The sequence below is a fragment of the Acromyrmex echinatior genome, chromosome 1 (assembly GCF_024713525.1).
Source record: "Acromyrmex echinatior isolate Ae372 chromosome 1, ASM2471352v2, whole genome shotgun sequence".
NCBI lineage: Eukaryota > Metazoa > Arthropoda > Insecta > Hymenoptera > Formicidae > Acromyrmex > Acromyrmex echinatior.
In genome coordinates, this window is record NC_141852.1 from 7378989 (window position 1) to 7404531 (window position 25543).

Consider the following 25543-nt stretch of genomic DNA (forward strand, 5'->3'; position numbering starts at 1 on the left):
ATTAATGAAAGTACTTTCCATCACTTGTAAAACGCTACGAATTAATTCCAACACCTAATAATAATTCTCTAATTTTTCGTTTTTCATTTTTCTTTTGAATGACTACATAGTAAATCTGATAATCTGATGAGTGATGTGATTCTACTTATTGACGCAATGTATATGACTCCGATTTGATTTTATGTAAGTTTTTATATTATTATTATAATAAGTTAATATTTTTGATAATCATTTGGCTATTCATTACATAGCTAATTTGACATTTGGAAAGAAGAACGAACTAAATTTTTGGGAATTACCATCTTGAAGTTTGCGTTACTTATGTAATTTAGATTTATATGTTATTGATAAGGATTCAAATTGAAAGGGAATCGAAACATTTATTCATTTTGTTACATTCACACGAGAATAAAGAGTTTTCTGTGTATCCGAACAGTTGATGTAGGCTCTGATGGGCTTTTTTATATTTTTCACTGATAGATTCTTTCGAGTCTCATTTTATATATTTATTTCTCAAATAAATCAGATAAATCGATTATTATAAAAGAAGAACATAATTGCATTCAAAAATAATATGCATTAAATAAAACACACACACACACACACACACACACACCCACGCATGCACGTACGCACACATGGAATTGTATAGCACTTTTTGAATGATATATTATTACGTAATTGGTTGTGTTTCAAGATTATTATTTTAGATTACATTTACATAGAATATTTATGTATTGTTTACGTCAAGTTTTTTTACATGAATCTTTTTCATTATAATATAAATAATGTAAGATATGTAAATTATTATAAACTAGGTTTATAATAAATTATTATAAATTAATATTCCAGTAAACAAGATTGGATTAAAATGAATTGGAATTTTAATCCATTTGAATTCATCCGAATATGTACTTTAGTAACATTCATGATCCATTTTTACTTTTTTTTAGATTCAATTGGATTGAAAATGTAACTATATTTCCTATTCAATTTTGAACTGAGCAGTATTCACAATGCATTTAAAGAATTAAAATTTTTTTATGTAGAAAGGCATATAGAAATATGCTTTGTGCAATTCCTATAAATGAATAAAAGTGTATTGGGATTGAAAAGGATTCATTTCAATCGAAAATGCATACTTCTAAATATTTGAATCCAATTCAAATTTTTTAATCTATTCTTTTATATTTACTAGAGTAATTAATTTGAAATAATGTTTAGAAATGTTTAGAATTGTTAATATATCTAATTTTAATACTGATAAATAAAAATATGTAAGCAGGTTAAAAGCAGTCTATAATATAAAGTTTAGTCTTAACGTAACGACAAAGAACATGATCTTCGATCTTCGATGATTCATAGATTGTACATATTATAGACACATAATTTACATTGTATATATGTAGATATATGTTATTATACTTTCCAGCAAACGAAAATAGATTGAAATGGATTGGAAATTTTCAATCCATTCGAATTTGTATTTTAAATCCATAAAAATCGATTGGATTTCACATAAAAAATTTTTATACATGTAAAAGTTTAAATAACTTAAAGTAGTAATTGACATGAAATTCTACAATTATTATTTTAAAACTTTTATACAAAAAATTACGCTAGTTGTATAATAAAGGAAACGTATTAATATAAAATATACATAAAAGCGATTAATTTATTAATTAAAAATAAAGAATTTACATATATATTATAACATTTATTGCACATATTTATGTAGTTCTTTTCATGTCTCTTTTAAGTAGTAAAAGTAAAATTCATGATATATTTTTACAGTACAACTTTTTTTATTCAGTTGAATTAAAAACATTTATTATTCACAATTCTGAATAAAATAGCATTTATGATGCATTTTTAAATGAAACAATGGATTTTCTACTCACAATTTTGAATCGAATAGTATTCATGGTCCATTTTAAGAAAATAGGCCATTAAAAGAAAAACTTTTTTTTATTCAATTGGATTAAAAAATTGCATTTTCTATTCAAAATTTTGAATTTAGCAGTATTCATAATGCACAGAAATGACTGATATTATTTTTATATATTCAACTGGATCGAAAAACTACATTTTCTATTTAAAATTTTAAATTAAGCAGTATTCACGATGCATACAAAATACTATAATATTATTTTTAGATTGAAAAACATAGAAATATAGTATACTCCATGCCATTCCTATAAATGAATAAAAAGACATTCAGGATTGAAAAGGATTCATTTTCATATTCATGAATCCGTATTTCTGAAAATCTGAACCCTTTTTAATCCATTTCAATCCCTTCTCGTTTGCTGGATTACACGCGTAAATAAACAAAAAGCTACGATATGAATCTTATATCACATCGCAGCTTTTTTAACACGTATAAAATCTGCAATGATGATGTCGACACTATCGTTGAGAGTTACAGAATAAGGATCATCGGTTGACAACAGATTGACTTATTCTATTTCTATCGCTAATCTGTATTGAACTCTACAAGAGTATGTAAAAAATTACTAGATTTCTGCCATCATTTTGCATATTATCATATTTTATTGATAGTATTTTTCTCAACATTTTGCCAATATTCTGCCAATAACATCTCAAGTAATAGAATGACTTTTAATTAAAATACACGTAAATATAGACGTCACTTTGCTATTTGGGATTATATTACGCCAGTTCCCTCCTGTATCATGTAAATCCGTAGTTTTGATGAAAAAATTTGTAGCAAACATTTCGCAGAACTTGTTCTTGACAGACTTAACTGTCTGTCGTGACAACAACAGATGTAGCTTCCGTTGAGCGTTACTACTTTGTTACTTATATAAAGTCTTATTACATTTTAATTATTTCAATTACCTGCAACGTAATTGAAAAACTTAAGAACTTAATTATAAAATGCGTATGTACTTGTGTTACATATGTGTATCTCAGATAGCACTGAACATTTATGATAAGTATTCATTACTATTTATTTTTTTAAATATATAAATATTTTATATATATTTTATATAAGATTTATTAGAAGTATTATTAATATATCAACTAATTAAGACTACAAAAATATTTGAAAAATATTTTGACAAATATTTTTTTGTAAATATTTTATAAATGTTATGTGCTATCTGGGATATACTTTTGCACTTTTAATCAAAATATCAAAAGCCTGTTACGCTTATTTAAAAACAGACTGAATTCATTATTACATTTCGATGTTAGTCACTTATTGAGGTATCTGTTTCAAAATATTTCAATAAATTTGCATTAAGACATATCAAAATGCAAATTTAACGATCATTAAGATTAATATAAAGTATATACTAGTCATTAAGATTTTTTTATTAAAGTATTCTATAATTGCGAGTTATTATTATTATTATTATTATTATTATTATTATTATTGCATTAAGATATTATACCCAGTAAGAAATGATTGTTAATTGATTACTGTTAATTCGATATTGAATCGATGCCAAATCAATGTCGAAATCATCAATTCGATTCGAAGTCAAATTGATGATCATTTCTCACTGATATTAACATTAGGGTATAATAAAATATAATAAAGTTTCAAATGTTGGCACATTTTTTTGTCAATAAATCTTACATGAATTGTATATAGATCGATGTCATATCGTTATTCATGTAATGTACATTATCAACATAAGATAAAATCAACTAGATATAAATGTGCAGAAAGATACTAACTCCATGGATAATTTTTTGAACAAAAAATGTTCACAGTTATTTTATATAGATAAAATTTATATGAATAAACGTCAGAATTCTTTACAACTATATTTCTATATAAGTTTTTAGAAAACTTTTCAAATTTTCTGTACGAATTGGAATATCTTAATGATCATCTTTAATATCATTAAGATGTCATTAAGACTTTGAAAAATTTTTTTAGAAATTTTTATAAATTTAAAATACGAGAAATATTTAAAAATATTATTAGAATGAGAATTTTTTCTCCAGGAACATTTTCGTATAAATATCAAAAAACAAAAAAAAAATTAATTTTTTTTACATAACTACGTCCAATTATATTTATCAAGTACAATCCTTAAGCCTTAAGCCTTTGCGGTTTAAACTATTACTCTCAAAATGAGCAAATATCAAGTTTGATTAATATAATATGAAGAAAAAGAATCTACCAAGAATTTTTATTACTTGGAAGAATTTATAAAGATCTTAAATGTAACTTTTTATATTTAATTTATAATCATACAAAAATTCAAATGTTTGAAGAATTGTACAAGATGCCACAATATATTATGTCGAGTTCAGGGTCATATTAATTATGTAATATTTTCTTTAGAGGAAACGTGAAAAGTAAAAAGTTTTAATATGTATGTGTGTGTGTATGTGTGTGTGTGTGTGTGTGTGTGTATACACATACATATAAAATTTTTTTTACTTTTACGTTTTTATTCTAGGAAAAAATTTACATACTTAACTTCCATACTGCAAACAGTATACTCTACACACTTATTTACTTGGCTGAATTAACATCGCTACGAGAGGTTTAGCGGAAATTGTCCAGGTATACATTATCCAAACAAGGAAAATTCCAAATATTAATTTTAGCAAACAATCAGCGAAATATAAATATGTAAAGACTCGTCTCGCTCGAGGCAATGTCGAAGGATCATCCTTTAGGTAATATTGCCTCGTACCTAAAATGTACTTTAATATATATTCGTTCCAATGGATAACTTTCGTGTCCATGAAAAATATCTCTTTATCAGATGGACATAATCGATGCTGCAAATCGCGCAGATTGTCATTGCTGTAATTAAATTCACATATCAGAATATAAAATATAGATTATTAATTAGTTTATCAAGTTGATACGTTATTTAAAAAAGAAATTCAACTTTTTACCGAAAGATCCACTGTTTCATAGTGTAATATTGAAGCAAATCTAATCCGGCATTTACTCTATTTTGTACTCGCACCAGGAAGGGCTTATTTCCAGTCACAATAAGTAAACTGTCTAACAGATAGGCGGGTATAGTTTGAAAGAATATGACGGCAAGCCAGTGTAAAACTTTGGAGGAAGTCATTCTTCCACCGGGATACCATAGCGGTTCTAAAACGCATGTTGCATGTTAGATATATATTACATATTTTTTTTTGTACAATATTGTTATGCAATGATGTAATATTCTTTACGAGAAAAAGGGTTGTCGAATACATGTTTCTTCCCAAGCTCTAAAGCGTCACCCCAAGAAATCGGATTCTCTTGATTCGCTGTGGCGTTTAAAAATATCGGTTTGATAGATTTCTCCGTCCCGACTTGCCAAGCCAGAGCTATTGTTGCGTTTATAGCCATATCGCAGGGAATTATATCACTCATGTAATCCGCGTTGCAGAGCATAGATCGTATCACTCCTTTACCCGCGCCGATCATTAATCCAGTCGGGCCATTCATATTGTCCACCCAGCCAGGCACAGGCTCTTTGTAAGATGCTATCACTAAAATCAGATTATTGTCAACATTTTATTAATCCTATAAATGAGACGTCGATAATTCCAATAAGAAAAAAATAAATGGAAAGTATAGAATAAATCTTTTCATTCGAAGCTTAATTTTTTTAATAAGAAAAAAATTGAATGTAAAAGTAGTTGGTAAAATTGATTTCTGAAAAAGAAAAATTACTCAGCAAACGAAAATAGATTGAAATGGATTGGAAATTTTCAATCCATCTGTATTTTAAATCCATAAAAATGAATTGGATTCCATATAAAAAAAATTTTTATACATGTGAAAGTTTAAATAAATTAAAGTAGTAATTACATGAAATTCTGTAGTCATTATTTTAAAACTTTTATACAAAAAATGTACGCTAGCTGTATAATAAAAGAAACGTATTAAAATATACATAAAAGCGATTAATTCATTAATTAAAAATAAGGAATTTACATATGTAACATTTATTGTACATATTTACGTAGTTCTCTTTATGTTTCTTTTAAATGTTTCTTTTAAATTTCTATTAAATGAAGTAGAATTCATGATATATTTTTATACAACGGTACAACTTTTTTTTAACTCAATTGAATTAAAACGAAAAATTTCTTATTCATAATTCTGAATAAAATAGCATTTATGATACATTTTTTAAATGAAACAATAGATTTTTACTCACAATTTTGAATAGTATTCATGGCCCATTTTCTAAAAATGGGCCATTAAAAAAAAAACTTTTTTTTATTCAATTGAAAAAACTGCATTTCCTATTCAGAATTTTGAATTTAGCAATATTCACGATACATACAAAATACTATAATATTATTTTTAAATTAAAAAGCATAGAAATATACTCCATGCCTATAAATGAATAAAAATGCATTCAGGATTAAAAAGGATTTATTTTATATTCATGAATCCGTATTTCTGAAAATCCGAATCCATTTTAATCCATTTCAATCCATTCTCGTTTGCTGAGTAGTATACGTATAATTCGTTATTTACTTTTTATATTTTGTTATATTTTCTTATACATATAGAATCGCTTTCCTTACTAATGATTAAAAATAATTTTAAGGAAAGAAATTTTTTACCTATCGATGGTCGTATGATTCCTACAGGTAGTCCACATCTCGACACGAAGTCTTCGTTGAGTGCCTTACTGTAGGCATACGTATTTGGTTGCTCGCCCAATAATTTGAATCTCATTGCTTCCAGGGCATCATCCGTCATCGTATTGACCATGTGAATAACGCTTTCTGGTGAGATTTTAGTTTGATAAGAGCGTTCCTCCAACACCGACTCGCCACATTGACAAAAAGACGTCGAAATGTAAATAAACGCCTCGAGTAAAGACAGCTGGAAGACAAATTACTTTGTTTATTATTCTCTTACTTTGTTACAAATAAAGTTTTTCTCTTTAAGATTGAATAAAGTTTTATTTGCTTAATTTATGTCATATATATTTTTTCACAGTAAAATTAATTACTGTAACGGTTAAAATTTACTTTAACGACATTACAGCCAAATGTTTTATATTAGATAGAATATGGTGATAATTTTATTGCTAATAATTGTATATTTTATACTAACAATTTCAACTTTATTAAAATCGCAAAATTAAAAATTAAAGGAACGTTAAAAATATCGAGCAGTGTTTTAGAATGTAGTGTTTAGTATATTTTAGAATTCACTCACACAGAATGAACAGCGTAATCTATTAATTCAAAAGAAGCAATTTTTGTGAAAAAATTATGTCCGAGTACTAATTAATAAAAGCTATTTAATAAAATTAATGAATAGATTACGCATAAATTAAACGTGAACATATACGTTTCTTTATTACACTACCATTAAAGTTTCATAATAATTATACATGACATTAAATAACATTAAAGTATTATTTGGATTCTAAAGCTTAAAAAGCTTATTTTAAATTTAAAATGCTTATTTGTTAAATTTTGTCTGATGCTTCATCTAAATATTGCGCTTCAAAATATAATAAAAATATTTTTAAAATATCAATATTCAATTTTACGTAATTCTCAGAAACAAAATATTGCAAAGACAAGAGTTTTTAAATTTGAATTAAATCTGTATTTCCTCTTTAAAATACATTCTTAAAAACTTTGCTCTGATTTTTGTTCACCGAGATTCTTCAAATTTTCATGATGCAGGAATATTGTAAGCATTCTCAAATTTATAAACAGTACATGTCAATTAATATTTAATTAATATTGTGTAATAATAGTATAATTGTAATTGTAATAATCGAAAATAGTATAATGTTAATTATATATCTAATAATATAATAATAATTGTGTGTAATAATATCAATACAGCAATGTCGATGCTATCATAAAATTTTATATTTATATGTGTTTTATATATTAGTGTGTTTTATATCAATCAATTTCTATTTCGATCATTATAAAATCGATAATGTGCATATAATAAAATTGATATATATACCGATATTTTTTGCATCTCCTTCTCTTCATCCTTGATCAGGCAGATATTCTTACCTGTTTTGCTAATGTTACGACATTTACAGTGCTTATAGTATTCATTCTGATGGCTGTTTTCAATGACATGTCGAACCTGACATTAGCAGCCATGTGAAAGACAACAGAAACATTATTCATGAGACGTTCCTTATCCGTAACAGATAGAGCGAGTTCTTCGACAGTTATATCACTATGTATAACTATCAATTTCATCAGACGTTCCGGGTACTGTTCTCTAAGAATTCTAAATGGCTCTTGCTGCAAATACAATTTCCATTTAATGAATGAAATTTTTTCATTTGTTTGAGATAATTTATGCTTCACGATTAATCATGTTTGATTAATTCATAACTGTTAGTCAACGTGATTAGTATGGACAAACTAGTAAGATATCTATTCAATTAATTGATTGAATGAATGGAGTGATCTTGAGAGTAATTTAATTTTCATTTTGATAATTAAACACGTACACAATTATTATCCTGACATCAGAGAATACAACTAAAAAATACTATTGTTTAAATTTTTTCTAACATAAAGTTTGCAAAAAGAATTCGAATGAGAAATGTCAAAGACGACTATCGATTTCGCATGATTCAAGGATACGAGTGTTCTTAGCAACTCTCTTCTTTACATTTCAATGACAATCATTCGAGAGATGACGAAATAATTTGACAATTTCGTACAATCGATGTCGACGCTTTATTTCAATTTATATTATTAGGTAGAGGAAAAGGCTCAGCAAACACACACACACACACACACATACACACACACACACACACACACACACATACACACACACACACACACATACACACACCAATTATACGTAACGTATATGTAATTGTAATTTCCCACTCAATAATGTATTTGTAATATACCATATATATTGAGTAGGAAATTACAATTAATATTCCAGTATCCGAAAAATAAAAATTTTAAATTCGGCAATGACTACACGAATCTATTTCTACCTATTTGAATTCCTTGGGAAATTGAAGTGTATATAACTTAAACTATAGATTAATAATAGAGCTATAATCGATTTATGGAATAATTATTTTGATTTAATGTGAAAACCTTGAAAAAAAGGTTAGCAGTCAGTTTAAGGAGTCACATTAGCAAAGTACCATGCTATTGTTTTACTTTGCACAGCTCAAAACTTATACAGCCAAATAAAATGTTAAATAACAAATAACATATTCAAATATACATATATTCGTGTGATACATGCTCAAGTTTAAGAAGAATGAAGCGTATGTGTAAATGTGCTAAAAAATATTAATCTTAAAATATTAACCTTAAAAACATTTTGAAATATGCTTGAAAGTAAAAATGCGTTATAAGTGCTGACTATTGTATATTGGTATATTAGCATCATGATGTAACAGCGAGTTACTGAATAAAAAATTCTATGAATAATCACTAGAATTCACCATTTAATAGCGGAGATATTAAGAAGGATTATTACATCTACTGGCCTTTATATCACCTTTTCCTTTACATATAGGATGGCATACGAAATATTTAATTATCTCATTGAAACTATACTTGTGGAGTAATGGTTTTGCAATTGTGTAAGTAAGTTTTGTACTTGTGGGAATTCTGTTAGATGTGGCATCGAGTCGGAATTGGAGATGCTCCCCCCCCCACACCCACACCCATACCCCCCCCCCCACACACACACACACACACACACACACACACACACACACACACACACACATACCAGTTTGTGAAATGATCAATAAGGGACAACTGATTGTTGAGCATAAAGTGAAAGTTGTACTGTTTTTTGCAAAAACAAACACACGACACATATAATGTGTCGGAGATGTTCGTTTACATATATGTGCCGTTATTTGAAGATTTGTGTCGAAAAATAATCAAAGGCGTCTAAGAGGTAAAACGATAGCCATATTGAATACATTATCTATTAGCGACAATTTTCCAAACTTTAAGGTAATTATCTTTATATCAGTTCCGTACCAATTTTATTAAAAATAAATGTGTTGTATGTATTAGGTGTTGGAATTAATTCGTAGCGTTTTACAAGTGATGGGAAGTACTTTCATTAATGTATTTTTTAATGCTCATGTGAAATAAATAACATTCTTTCATTAAAAAACGCTACGAATTAATTCCAACACCTAATAAAATAAGTGGTATAATTTTTCTTGCGCTACACTGTAGTATAATTATCGCTCAATATTTCTTCGCTCGATTTCCGTTCTGTTCAGATTAATTTTATAGAAATCTAAAAGAGAGAGACTAGAAAAATCTTGTGTACATTGTATTTTATCTTTACGAAGGATACTAATAAAAAAATACATGTAGTAACAACTAAGAGACCTTCAGGATCGAAGCATATTCGCTGCTTCACAGCTCACAAGAAGTTGACGCGTTTACATTACTGCTGTGCAGTAACATTCCTCGATTACCACATGTAAGCTGGTAACATAAATACCTTTCGTTATATTCTACGTAATCGACGGATCTATTAAAGTTTAGAGAAGCGATTGCGTTTAACGTTTGCGGCGTACAGCGTGTCGCAATCGCTGAACCTTCAATGCATTTTAAATCGCCATTAAAAAGACGATAAGTAGCTTATGAAAGCTAAAATCTGCGAAGAGACTCATTAGAATTATAATAAATCTCTTTCACGAGAATAATCATGACGATGTGATCAGAAAATGTGTGTTACGTATCCGTGTTGCCTCACCTTTTTCAACCGAAGCTATTTTAACGCGATAAACGTGCCCGAAGAGATCGCAGCCCGTTTAATTATCCACCTTAGACATTAGACACATATATTTGCGCCGAGATGTTTTCACTTATACCTCGATAATTTTCCCTTTTTCTCACCTGACCCTAACGTCGTACAGACAGATTTTATTTACATACTACGCGATTATGTAAGAAACACTTCAAATCAAGTATTTATTTCTTTTCTCGGAGAATATTTACATAATATGTATTTGTTTGGAAGTTTTACTGTTTTCTTAAATATCTCTTGTTATAAATATTTTTCCAGACAGCACACAATATTTATTAAATATTTACAAAATATTTATAAAACTTATTTTAAACATTTTGTAATTATTTTTGTGGTCTTACATTGCACAGATATCATAAATATTTGTACAGATTATAAATATTATGAAATATTTATTGTAGATATTGTAGTAAATGCTATGAAAGTACTTAATAAGATATTAGAATCCAAGTAGTAAATACTTACTACAAATATTTATTTATATTTATCATAAATATTACATAAAATATTTTATCTATTATATTTTAATAATATTTCGCATAAAGCATTATATGAAATATGTATAAAATATTTACATATATAACATTTAAAAAAAGAATAGTAATAAATATTTATCATGAATATTCTGTGCTGTTATCAAAGATGCATCGTGATAAAATATCGATAAATTTCTCGAATTTTGAATAAGAGATTCATTTCATATAGGAAGGATTGAAGTTATGAGTAACAGGAGTAAATATTATAGTAAGTCCGGATCCTCACACAGACACCGGCGCTTTGATACAGAGCGTGATTGGTGAAAAATAGATAAGAGTAAATTTTACTTTCATAACTCGTTTTTCACCAATTAGCGTTTTAGTCAAAGTACTGTCTACATAAAGATTCGGGCTCACACCTAAAAAAATGTTCTAAACAAGATATATGAAATTATAGACAGGGACAGAATCTGTAGTAACGCTACCTATTGCATAGTAATGATTAGAAGCGTTCGCATCATCATCCGTGTTTATGAAACAAAAGATTATTGAAAACTACACGTAATTAATTTTTATAATTTTTTGTAATTTTGATCTCAATTTTTATACACATTGACGTTTGAACAATACATAACATATTAATATACACATTAAGGTTTCTTTGTTTGTATCAGATATCCATCCGGATATTCAGATATTTTTCGAATATCCAATACATTTTTCCTAAAATTCTAAAAAAAAGGATATCAGACATCCGATGTCACATTCTGTATGCAATAATTTTACGATCCGGTGCATCCCTAATGTTTATCAAAAATATTTGTTGGCATTTGCTGAGAAATTTTATAGGAAAAATAAAAACAATTAGGAGCTTCAGAAAGACAATAACCCTAAAAATCGGAATCGTCTTTGTGCACGATGGAAAAAGGAAAATAATATTACCGCATTGGCTTGCATTGTCTCCAGATGCAAATCCCAGTGAGAATGTATAATCATGATATTTAAACTAAAAGAGATGAAATCTTTACTCTTAAGTATAATAATTATCGTAACTAGAATCAAAAGGCTATGAAGATACCTATAAGTGAATATGCTGAAAAACTAGTTGAAAATATGCAAAGGATGTTAAGCAATAATTGACAATGAAAACGACCTTGGAACTGGACCCATTACTACGTAATTATGTAATACTTTTTGAGTCTACTTTGATGTATTAGGACATCGTCGGTGTGGCAAACAAGGCACTTACTTCATGCAAAAAGTTCAAAGGGATGCAAAAATAGCCGGCAATATAATTTCCTACATATTTTTTTATTTGTTACTACGTAATAATGATTTTGGTTTACGGTCTACTTGATACTATAAATATAGAGTTTCTATTTTATATGTTTTGAAACTAATTCATGATTATTCTTTAATCAGTATCATATATCCAAACTTAGAAGTATAGCAGCAAGAATATTTTTAACTATTCCGATAAAGTAGCTTTACGTGAAAGAAGTTTTAGTAAATTGAAGTTAATAACAAATTATTTAAGATTATCATTAAATAAAGGAAAAATATCACATACAGGAATTCTTTCAATTGAAAATGAAATATATATAAAAATATATTATAGATTTTTATGTATACTGATATGTAATAATGTAATAATTGATAATTTCGCAACTATCAAAGAACGAAAAATTATTGTGATTTTAGTAACTATATTTTTTAATAACTGTTTCATTTATAACATATTACAGATTGTAGTATATGCTCAATATGATGGTTTAAGATTTCTCAGAATCATGTAATAAGACCACGCAAGATCCTGAGAATAGGGGACCAAAGTTGTTCATATTATCAATTAAAATTTTTATAATTAACAATTAAAAACAACAAAAATAATTAAAACTGTTTAATTGACAATTAAAATAAGCGAATTTAATTGAACATCATCCAATTGACGATTGATTTAAGCAAATTTAATTAAAACTTTTCGATTGACGATTGATTCAAGCGGAGTTAATTAAAAGACATTTAATTGACAATGAAATTGTCATTTAATTGAAAATTGAAAAGAGCGAATTCAATTGGACATCATTCAATTGACTAGAGTCTTTATAATGAGGAATCTGGCTAATTTTTTAATTCAATAAAACATGGCAACATAAATAAAGAAAAATTTATCATAATTTCGTTGTGAGCGAGTCTAATGGACTTTCTACATTAAGCCATTATCTAAATCTTAAGCCATAAGAAATTAACCAATCACTGTTGAATGTAAGAAGAATAGTCGACTATAATTGGTTACACACGCACATACGCACACACACACACACACACACACACACACACACACACACACACACACACACACACAAATTTCTTAAATCAATTCTCAATTCAATTTAATTGAAAGTCGTTTAATTGAAATAAGCGAGTTTAATTGACGATAATCCAATAATGATCGATTAAATAAAATTAATCGAAGATCGTTTTATTGAAATGGTTGATTTAAAATTCTTGCCTTTGGCATGGACTTCAAAAAATTGTTTTTTTCATTTTTAAGTACTCTAAGTCTTTATGATTTAGAGCATTCGAAAATGGAAAACGTAATCTATCTTTTGATTAAATTTGCTTAAATCAATCGTTAATTAAATATTCAATTAAATTCTCTCATTTCAACTGTCAATTGAAGAACTTTTAATTAACTTCGCTTGAGAATCAATTGTCAATCGAAAATTTATTTTTAATTGAATTTGCACAAATCAATCGTTAATAGAATAATGTTTAATTGAATTCAATAATTTCGATTGACAATTAAACATGTAATTTAATTTAAAAAGTAATTAATTACTTGCAATCCTGTAGGGAACTCATGTCCCATGAACTATCTAGTAATTACTTTATTGCATGTCAATTCTTGCCTCTAATATAGCCAAATAATCTGGCGCAAAAAAAAAATCAAAATTTTAACAACATTATTTTCTGTAATGTTTTGAAATACTGTCTTATTTCTATTAATTTGTTGCTTGTTACTTGCTTGTTACATACCTGCAGTAAGAGCTGCAACCTTGCATGCGAGTCAAGGCATTTCTTTTTTCTAATTAATAAAAAGATATCTCCAATATCGGGGCAACTTAGCAATAATTTGGCGACTAGAACTTTTCCCATAAATCCAGTACTTCCAGTGACGAGAATGTTTCTATTGGCAAACCATTCGGGTATCGATTTTATGATCATTTTTGAAAAAACTGAAAAATATAAATAAAATATTTGTTAAGCAAAAAGAAATTTATAAAAATCTGTAATAGGTATATTCTCTTATATTCTCTTTTAAACTATGGTGTTTATATATATATATATAAATTATAAAATAGGAGAAAAGGACTTATATTCAATTAGAATTATAAACACTACATATAAAATATACAATATAAATAAATATATATATATATCCTATTATATAATTATATTAAAAAAGATTTAAAGTTTTATATAAGAATAAATATTTTGTAATGGCTAAATATTCATAGTAAAAACAAAAAAGAGCATCTAAGATGTAGCAAGATACTTTGCTCATTGTTAAGATAAACATATAATTAAGCACACAGCCACAACTCAAGATATTATAAAAGAGAGAATAATGTATTTCAAATTAATATGTTAAATAATAAAATTTGTAGACATTTCGGTCAATTTTTGACCATTATGAGTACAATTGCGCATAGATGTTACAATCACTCTAAATATAATTATCTTCGTGTTTCTTTAATTCGATTAAGATCTTGTTCAGTGCAAGTTAAAATTCGATTATCCAAAATTTCATAAGAAATTCAATCGTCTTGATGCAGAATTATTGTTAGAAATGTTTTTTTATATAGACCGTTGTCTGGCAAACACAGGATTTCCAGATTCTATTTTATAATGTCTTAAATAAAAGTGGTTATAATTTTAAAAATTAAAAAAACGAAGAACATAAAAAACCACAGCACAGGCTGTCGGTTGTGATGATTAAAACTTTATTCAATAATGAATTATTTAAGCATTTATCAATACCCATATCAAAAAATAAGCGATTAAACGTTTCGGCCACAATCTGGCCATCTTCAGTAATTAAACATCCTCTTAAAACGCAAAATTTTTTTACATTTAGTCGAAATAAGTACAACGGTCATATGTTAAAATAGATTAAAAGTGTTCTTATTAGTGTGACGATGATCGTGCGGCAATATTACAACACCAGCTTATATGCCAGGATACAGTAGAACAAGAATTTCCAGATTATAATCAGAATAAAATTTATAATCTCGTTAATCTCTTATACTCGAAAAATAAAGAGTAGATGCATTACTTGTTTTACAGTCAAAAAACGAAGCGGTGGATCTCAGACATTACTTTCGCACAATTAAAATTTAGTCGTGACATTGTGTGTTGTTACTGGTCATATCATGTATTTTACCATTATTTATATACCAAGTGAAACTTTCGAAAGTACCAGAATCCTTGAAGGAAAAGGAGAACCTATCTAAGCAAAGGAAGATAAATATCGGGTAAACCTTCCGTGTCACTTTGCTGATTGATGCCTTTTGTTTGTTTCTTTATATGAATCATTTCTGAAATTCTTCTTTTTATCAAAGATCGTTCTGTATCTAAAATTTTTATATTCTCCCAATCTAGATTATGCATCTCGCTAAGACGATGACGCGAAACTACGGAGATCTCAGAGGACGGTTTCTTTATGTCGGCTTTATGTTCCTTTATCCGAGTTTTTAATTTTCGTTTCGTTTGGCCCACATATGATGATTCACAGTTTTTACAATTTATTTTATAAACTAAACCGCTTTTTTCATGCTTTGAAAGAGAATCTTTTCCTGTCTTAATAAACTTGTTCATTGTGTTCATGGGTTTATAGGCTATATTAAACCCATGAATGTGTGAAAGTTTTTTGAACTTTTCGGATACTCCACCAAAATACGGTATCGTAAAAAATTTTTTTGAATTAGAGTTCGAATTATTTTCACCATGGTTCTCTTCCAAGTTAATTCTATTTGCTAAAGTTTTAATTCTATTGTTTATGGTGGAGAAAACAAATTTCAACGGATAGCCATTACCCAAAAATACATTAATTAGTTCAATAATGTTTTTTTCATGGAATTTAAGATGAGACAAAATTATAATTCTATCAAGTTGACCGATGATAACACCTCTTTTATGTATTAATGGGTGATTTGAGAAAAAGTTTAAATATCTTCCCGAATTCGAAGGTTTTTTTATAAATGTCAAAGATAATCCTTCCTTCTTGTTCCATTAATTTAACGTCTAAGAAATTTATACCGTTTTCATCACCATAATTCACAGTAAACTTTAGTCTTTCGTGATATGTATTAAACAATTCCAGCAATTCATCAACGCTCTCTTTATGCACGGCTAATAAAATGTCATCCACATAACAAAAATAAAAAGATAAAACGATATTATTCTTGGTAATAATTTCTTCTTCTAAATCCTGTAAAACCATATTGGCAAATATCGGAGACAAAGGAGAACCCATTGGCAAGCCGAAAATCTGTTTAAATATTTTATTGTCAAACGCAAAAAATGTGGAGTTAATAATGGTCGTGATCGCTTTGATGAATTCATGCAATGGAATTGAAGTCACATTAACAATATCACTCCACCTACGTTCAATACTTCTTATGACTAATTCAGTTGGAATATTCGTGTACATGGAGACAACATCAAAAGATACAATGCTGAAATCCATATCCATAGCTTTGCCATTAAGTTTATATACTAAGTCTAAGCTGTTTTTTATATAACCAAAATTATTCACAATATTCTTCTCCAATATGTTTTTTAGAAAGCTCGCTAAAGGATAAAAAGCGCTGTTTATGCAACTAACTTTTATTCTTAGAGAGTGACCCTCCTTATGAATTTTCGGCAGTCCATATATCCTGGGAAGTTCGCCGTCAGAAACATACAATTTTTTATATACGTTTGAATCAATGTAACATTTGCTTTTCCAATATTTCAATAATTTTCCGATATCTGCGGTAATTTTGTTCGTAGGATCTTTTTTAATTGAAATATGTATGTGGAGTGATCATTGAGAATGTTATACATTTTTTCTTTGTAACTCTCACGGTTCAAAATTACGGTGGTATTGCCTTTATCAGCTCTAGTAATTAAGATATTTGTTTTTCTATTTTTCTCAAATCACCCATTAATACATAAAAGAGGTGTTATCATCGGTCAACTTGATAGAATTATAATTTTGTCTCATCCTAAATTCCATGAAAAAAACATTATTGAACTAATTAATGTATTTTTGGGTAATGGTTATCCGTTGAAATTTGTTTTCTCCACCATAAACAATAGAATTAAAACTTTAGCAAATAGAATTAACTTGGAAGAGAACCATGGTGAAAATAATTCGAACTCTAATTCAAAAAAATTTTTTACGATACCGTATTTTGGTGGAGTATCCGAAAAGTTCAAAAAACTTTCACACATTCATGGGTTTAATATAGCCTATAAACCCATGAACACAATGAACAAGTTTATTAAGACAGGAAAAGATTCTCTTTCAAAGCATGAAAAAAGCGGTTTAGTTTATAAAATAAATTGTAAAAACTGTGAATCATCATATGTGGGCCAAACGAAACGAAAATTAAAAACTCGGATAAAGGAACATAAAGCCGACATAAAGAAACCGTCCTCTGAGATCTCCGTAGTTTCGCGTCATCGTCTTAGCGAGATGCATAATCTAGATTGGGAGAATATAAAAATTTTAGATATAGAACGATCTTTGATAAAAAGAAGAATTTCAGAAATGATTCATATAAAGAAACAAACAAAAGGCATCAATCAGCAAAGTGACACGGAAGGTTTACCCGATATTTATCTTCCTTTGCTTAGGTAGGTTCTCCTTTTCCTTTAAGGATTCTGGTACTTTCGAAAGTTTCACTTAGTATATAAATAATGATAAAATACATGATATGACCAGTAACAACACACAATGTCACGACTAAATTTTAATTGTGCGAAAGTAATGTCTGAGATCCACCGCTTCGTTTTTTGACTGTAAAACAAGTAATCTGCATCTACTCTTTATTTTTCGAGTATAAGAGATTAACGAGATTATAAATTTTATTCTGATTATAATCTGGAAATTCTTGTTCTACTGTATCCTGGCATATAAGCTGGTGTTGTAATATTGCCGCACGATCATCGTCACACTAATAAGAACACTTTTAATCTATTTTAACATATGACCGTTGTACTTATTTCGACTAAATGTAAAAAAATTTTGCGTTTTAAGAGAATGTTTAATTACTGAAAATGGCCAGATTGTGGCCGAAACGTTTAATCGCTTATTTTTTGATATGGGTATTGATAAACGCTTAAATAATTCATTATTGAATAAAATTTTAATCATCACAATCGACAACCTGTGCTGTGGTTTTTTATGTTCTTCGTTTTTCTATTTTATAATAAAAAAAATATTTTAATCTGTAATAACAGTTTTTTAATTATTAAAAAACTGTTGTTACAGATTAAAATTTCTTGTAAATTATAAAACATATCTGTGTTTTGTTTTGTGAACAAAAATCCTTATAATTTTTGTATAATGTACATATTTGTGTAAGTATTATAATAATATGATGATAAAGAAATTCTTTTTGAGAGAAAATGAGATATTAAGTACACTATGCCGAGTATCAGTTTTTTATACTTGTGTGAGACGGAATTGTAACAGGAAGGGGAATTTGTTAATTAGGAGTAAATATCTGGAAATATCTATCTGTATCACTTTGCATGTTTATTCCAGAGTTTAGTCTTTTTATATTGTAATCTCTGAGACTGATCTTCTGAAGTATGACTGCTGTGAATGAAGAATTACGTTATGCTAGTCAACATTGTGATTATAATTAAGTTGGTGATGGAAAATTATAGACATTATGTTTTCAAATTTTTTGATATCTGATTTATGTTCCTTTATACGTGTTAAGCTTCCTTTTAATCTGCTCGACATATGAAAATTTGCAATCAAGGCAACTTATTTTGCAAACTATATTCGAATGATGTCTTGATAAAGTCTTGTAAAACAATATTAGCTAAAATAGAAGAAAGAGGAGAACCCATAAGCAAACCAAAGAATTATTTATAAATTGTGTCATTAAATTTGAAAAAAGTAGAATCTATAATAATTGATACTATTATTATGATACTATTGATACTACTTATTAATTGATATTGCAGTATTTTTGCAAATATAGTCCCATCTTCTTTCTATACTCTTTAATATTAATTCATTCAGAATATTTATGTACATAGACATTACATCAAAGAACACGATTTGGTAATTTTGTTCCAGTTGCATACCATTAAGTCTGTTTACAAGATCAAAACTGTTCTTTATATAACCAAAAATTTTTTCTATGTTGTCTTTTAGAAAGGATGATAAATTAAAGAAAGGATTATTAATGCAATAACTCTTAAAGAATAATCTCCTCTTTATATACTTTGATAAGCCCATAAGCCCTAGGCAATTTTCCGTCAGAAGTATACAGTCTTTTATAAGTATCTTAATCAATAAATTTTTTGGTTTTTTATTTTGTTAGTAATGTGCGAATTTTCGTCGCCATTTTTTTAGTATGAATTTTTTTTATAGTTATGTATGTGTCTTGATCTGATAAAATTTCTTGCATTTTTTCGTTATAATCATTTAAATCTAATAAATCTATCATGGCGGTATTGCCTTGATCGGCCCTGGTGATTAGATTAATGTTGGGATGGTCAGACATGAAATTATTCAATGCTTTTAAACCCTCCTTAATTAATTTATTATCTGTATTGTTTGTTATCTTGTGAGGATTGTGATGCCAGTTACGTTGGCCAAACTAAAAGACAATTAAAGACCAGATTGCATGAATATGTTTCTGATCTAATATAAGTTCAAAATCTCCATCAGTGATTTCCAACCATCGTATTGAGGAGAATCATAACTTTAAATGGGATAAAATGGAAATATTAGATGTAGAGCCTTCATATAATAAAAGGTTGATATCTGAAATGGTTCATATTAAAAAACAGAAGCATGGGATTAATAGATAAAATGACATGGAGTCTTTGCCGGATTTGTATTCTGACATTATACATTCTCCTTTCTAACATCTTCTTTCCTTTTCCCCCTATTTTTCCGTTTTCCGTTCTCGATAATGTTTTTCTGCTTAACATTTCGTTTTTTGACATCGTGTAAGTCAGATACTTGTTATCTTTGCGAATTTGCTTATAATAACTTATTAAATTAAAAAGACTATTTTATTGTACCACGAAATGGACCACATTTTACATTTTTTTCTCATTGTGTATTATTGGACTCTTAACAGATTTACTAAGGTACATTATCATATTACTAATTTTTATGTGATTAATATTAATTCTTTTTGTTTACGGTTACTTTTCCAGAATTTTCTTATGACTGTTAATTCTTGATAAAAATGACTCGCAGCGTATTACACAGAAAGAAAAAATTTTATATTAAGAAATTGTAAGAATATTGTAAGATTATGTACGAATTTTTAATTTAGAACGATGTTTATATTATTGTAAGATTGCATTGAAAATGACTCGATTGGAGTTGAAACGTTTGTTTTATTTTATTTTAATTGTTTTGTATTAATTTTGCTTATTTAAATTAAAATTCTTTTATACGTTATTTGCCCTTCTTTTATACTACTTTTTGTATTGTTTGTATTAATAATGTATTTTTTGTAAAATAGGTAATGAATCATTTTAAATTCCATGTTTCTTCATCTACTTTAATTAAATTGTTCTCAATGTACTTAATAAAATTTTATTGAGATTTTTTCTTTATTGATAATATTGTTAGGTAGATTAAAACATTGACTAAGTTGTAATATGAGTTTAACGTTATCTGGAATATCAATGCTATTAATGATCCCTTTGTTATTTAAATTGTAATTAAGATCAAAATTATCAGGGCTAACATCAATATGATATTTCATTTCTGAGTCGTTATTATTAATTAATAATGTGGACATTTTTTTTATTTTTTATAGGAACAAATTCTAAATTAGAATTATTATTGACAGATTTAGTGGTGACTACCCGGCAAAAAATTTTTCATGCATAAATATGTATAAATATGTATAAATATATATAAACGCGCATAATATCCATAAACATATATAATTATGTATGAAATATGTCCATACATGTTCATATATCCTTTTTTCTTTTGTAAAATTACTTTTTAATGTAATAAATAAATAATAATAGTAATGTGAAAACATGAAAAATAATTAGAAAGGTAATTTTCGCACTATTTGTTTTAGAAAAAAATCAAGTTTGAAGAAATGTAAAAAAATTACTTACGTATAATTATGCATAATTATGTATGAGCAATTTTTTTTACATTTTTCCAAATTTGTTTTTTTTCTATAACAATGCAAAAATTATCCTTTTAATTATTTTTTATGTTTTAACATTACTATTATTATTTCTATTACACTAAAAAGTAATTTTACAAAAGAAAGAAGGATGTATGAACATATATGGACATATTTCATATATAATTACACACGTTTTATGAATATTTATGCGTATTTATGCATGTTTATATATATTAAGACATATTCATGCATGAAAAATGTTTTACCAGGTATATTATATTCAATATGTTTAATATTATCTTTTATATTACGAGATTAAACTAAATGTAAATTATTGATTTTTTAATTGATTTTATCGTTTTCTTGAAACCATAATTTATTATATTATATCATATAATAAAATAACATTCTTAATGACGGAAGAAAAGCACAACTTATATCCATAGTAATGAACAATTAATTAATCTATAATTTTTAAATAATTTGTATTGTAAATGTACCAATTGTTTATATGCGTCTTGTAATTCTATACGTAACAATTTCTTGATAAAATTTCTTGATAAAATGTTTGAGTCTTCTTATTTTTTGTAACAGGACACTGTTGAATAGTGCAAGAATCTACGTAAGTGAACTGAGATTAGATCTTCATTAATACATGTTTTCAGGAAATAAGTTCTTGATCTTAATTTTAAATTGGTTTTCATAAATTTCATGCATTCTTTGAGTAGAAGACAAATTTTGAAATCAAAATATTAGGTGTACAAAAAAGTTCTGAGGTTTTTTTTGTAAAATTCAATCTTTATTCAAAAACAAACGAAAAAATATTAATCAGCGAAATATTCTCCGTTTGCATCAACGACCTTTTGCCATATTTCGGGGAGCTTGCGAATTCCTTGACGATAGAAACTCACCGGCTTCGAAGCGATAAAGTCATCAATGCATTTTCGTATCTCTTCTAATCTCACGAAATGTGTATCAGCCAAATGATGCTGCAGCGACCGGAATAGGTAGTAATCGGAAGGCGCCATGTCTGGGCTATACGCCGCGTGCGGAAGAAGTTCCCAGCCTAACGCAAAGATATGGTCCTGAGTCGCTTTCGCAACATGAGGTCGAGCATTGTCATGAAGCAAGATCACTTTACGACGTCCTTGGCCAGTAAATGGCCTCTTTTCTTCTAATGCATCGCTCAAATTGGTCAATTGTTGTTGGTAGCGGTCTGCCGTGACTGTTTCACCCGGTTGTAACAACTCGTAGTACAACACACCCTTCCAATCCCACCAGATACAGAGCAAAACCTTCTTGGCGTGGATATTGGGCTTTGGCGTCGATGTCGAAGGTTGACCAGGATCAACCCATGATTTTCTACGTTTAGGGTTATCATAAAGAATTCACTTTTCATCGCCTGTAATGATTTTGTGCAGAAAATCTTTTTTCCGGAACTTTGAAAGTAAAGTGAGTGCAGTGTCACGCCGTCGATTTTTGTTGTCTTCGAACAATTCATGCGGAACCCATCTGCCTTCCTTCTGAACCTTTCCCATCGTATGTAATCGTACGGAAATGGCTTGCTGCGTAACGCCAAGCTGTTCTGCAAGCTTCTTTTCAGTTTGCGCAGAGTTTATATCCAGCAGTGCTTGCAATTCGTCCGTTTCAATCTTTTCAGGGCGTCCAACACGCGATTCATCTTTAAGACTGAAATCTCCTTGGCGAAACTTTTGATACCGTCTTTTACATGTAGCATGACTTACAGCGTTCTCTCCATATGCAGCACAAATCATTGCTGGCTTCAGCAGCATTTTTCTTCAGATGAAACGCGAAGTGGATGGAAAATCGAATATGCTCTTTTGTTATTGCCATCGTGAACACTACTGATTTTTGAGGTTATGTGCATCAAACGCCAAACCGTATGGCATTTTAGAAGGCCAAATGTTAACGCTTTAAAACCGCAAAAGGGCGGGAAGATATATAAAATTTAAATTGTTATTTCGGTTGTATCAAATCTAAAGCTCAGAACTTTTTTGTACACCTAATATATCCTAATAGATTCAAAGAACAATATCAAAATAAGAGAATTTATCATACATTTAATGCTCGCATAAACAAATTTAAACTTTTTGAAGGTGGCTTAATAATAAACATACAATTAAGAAATACACAATAACTCTAAATATTACAAAAGAGAAAGTGATGAGTATTTCAAATTATATTAAATAATAAAATTTGTAGACGTTTCGGTAAATTTTTGACTATCATCAGTACAATAGCGCATAGATGTTACAATCTAAATATAATTATCTTCTACGTATTTCTTTGTTCGATGTTAAGATCACGTTTAGTGCAAGTTAAAATTCGATTATCTATATAAAATTTCATAAGAAATTCAATCGTCAGTTCAGAATTATTGTTTTTGTCAGAAACCTTTTTTTGTATAGATCATTGACTGGCAAACGCAAGATTTCCAGATTCTATTTTATAATAAGAAAATTGTATATATTTATATTATTAAGCCTTTTAAAAAGTTTAAATTTGTATTAAGACAAATGTTCTTTTCGATTTTATTAAATATTTCATCTTTAACACGTTGAATATCATGACTGATATTTAGTTTGTCAGTAGCGCCGTGGGAAGGACTCAATATTTCAAAATGTGTCAAAATTAATGGAAATACATATAATTCAAATAAATGTCGATATTTCTAAATTTTTCAATATTACCATCGTTATTACAATACAATAGTGCAAAGAAATTAATGCAGTATAGAACATATAAAAATAGTTTTATTTATACATATAAAATGTAATGCGTAAATATTATTATATGTATGTATCGTATGATAGCAGATTTATATTAGTGTCTTGGGCAAGTCATGTAATATCAGCGTGGCATTCAACGTGTTAACAATCAACAAATTGTACAAAATATTTTTACTTTTGTAATTGATAGAAAAGCTGAACGCATGCAAAATATAATGCAAAGTATTATTTTTCGCTTCATTTACAATATTAATTACTGTATCATATGCAATTATACAATTAAATTAGAAGAAAATGTAATAATTTCAGAATAAAAACAGAATAAAAAGAAAAAGAAAGCAAAATGGAAAAGAACTAGGAACTGTAAAGTTATTTGTTTCTCGTTTTACAGATTTCAAAAATTATAATTTTTATTATTTATAGAGAAAGATCACTGACATCAACTATTAGACAATATTTCTTAAACAAAAGCTAAAAATAAAACTTTAGAAATATAAATATAAATTAGGAAATATTTTCTGTCAAATAATAAGCAGTTTTTATAATACTGTTTGCAATAATTTTGCAATAATTAACTTGTTCATAAGATAAATAAAAATAAGCCTCAAAATTAACAGTATTGTCAGTATAATGTAACATATTCCTATTCTTTTCTTTCCTACCTATAAATGAATGCATATAAAATTTTTTGTAAGAATTTTTTCTTTTTGATACAAAATATTTTTTATTAATTTATATGCGTATTTTATATTGTTCTACAAGATGCAAACATGTAACTTACAGTTTTTTTCTTTTAAAAGCTGTTCCATAAATACATATTGCCTGATAAGATCATTTGACATTAATAACATAAGACTATAAGAATTAGCTTATGATTTGTTTTACTGGTTTATGTTGCATCCTTATTTTAAATTTAAAATTGTATTATAAAAAAGAAAAAATATGAATGAAACTACAAATATGTAAAACAATGTAATATTATCAATAATATAGTCATTATTATTATTTAAAATCAATTCGACGCGCCATTTAGGGTTCTTTAATAAATCAAGTTACTATATATCTAATTTCTTTATATAATGAAGTTAAAGTATCGAACTTGACGTGTGCAAAATTTTAAGATAGATTAACGATGAAATGAAG

General features: G+C 27.7%; 1 protein-coding gene across 10 annotated transcripts in view; it reads right to left on the reverse strand.

Moving 5' to 3' along the window:
* Nucleotides 1-360: 360 nt before the first annotated feature.
* Nucleotides 361-25543, reverse strand: part of LOC105149751 (putative fatty acyl-CoA reductase CG5065) — a 43081-nt gene continuing 17898 nt past the window's right edge. For 8 of the 10 annotated variants that reach the window (XM_087402770.1, XM_011062376.2, XM_087402769.1 and 5 more), the window contains 6 exons: nucleotides 14284-14483; nucleotides 8008-8247; nucleotides 6577-6841; nucleotides 5185-5487; nucleotides 4894-5101; nucleotides 361-4798 (listed from right to left, as the gene is read on the reverse strand). In XM_087402770.1, coding sequence (XP_087258896.1) covers nucleotides 4498-4798; nucleotides 4894-5101; nucleotides 5185-5487; nucleotides 6577-6841; nucleotides 8008-8247; nucleotides 14284-14472 — 1506 coding nt within the window. In that variant the 5' untranslated portion in view covers nucleotides 14473-14483 and the 3' untranslated portion in view covers nucleotides 361-4497. The remainder of the gene's footprint in view (nucleotides 4799-4893; nucleotides 5102-5184; nucleotides 5488-6576; nucleotides 6842-8007; nucleotides 8248-14283; nucleotides 14484-25543) is intronic. The other 2 variants (XM_011062374.2, XM_087402778.1) reach the window with 2 other exon arrangements.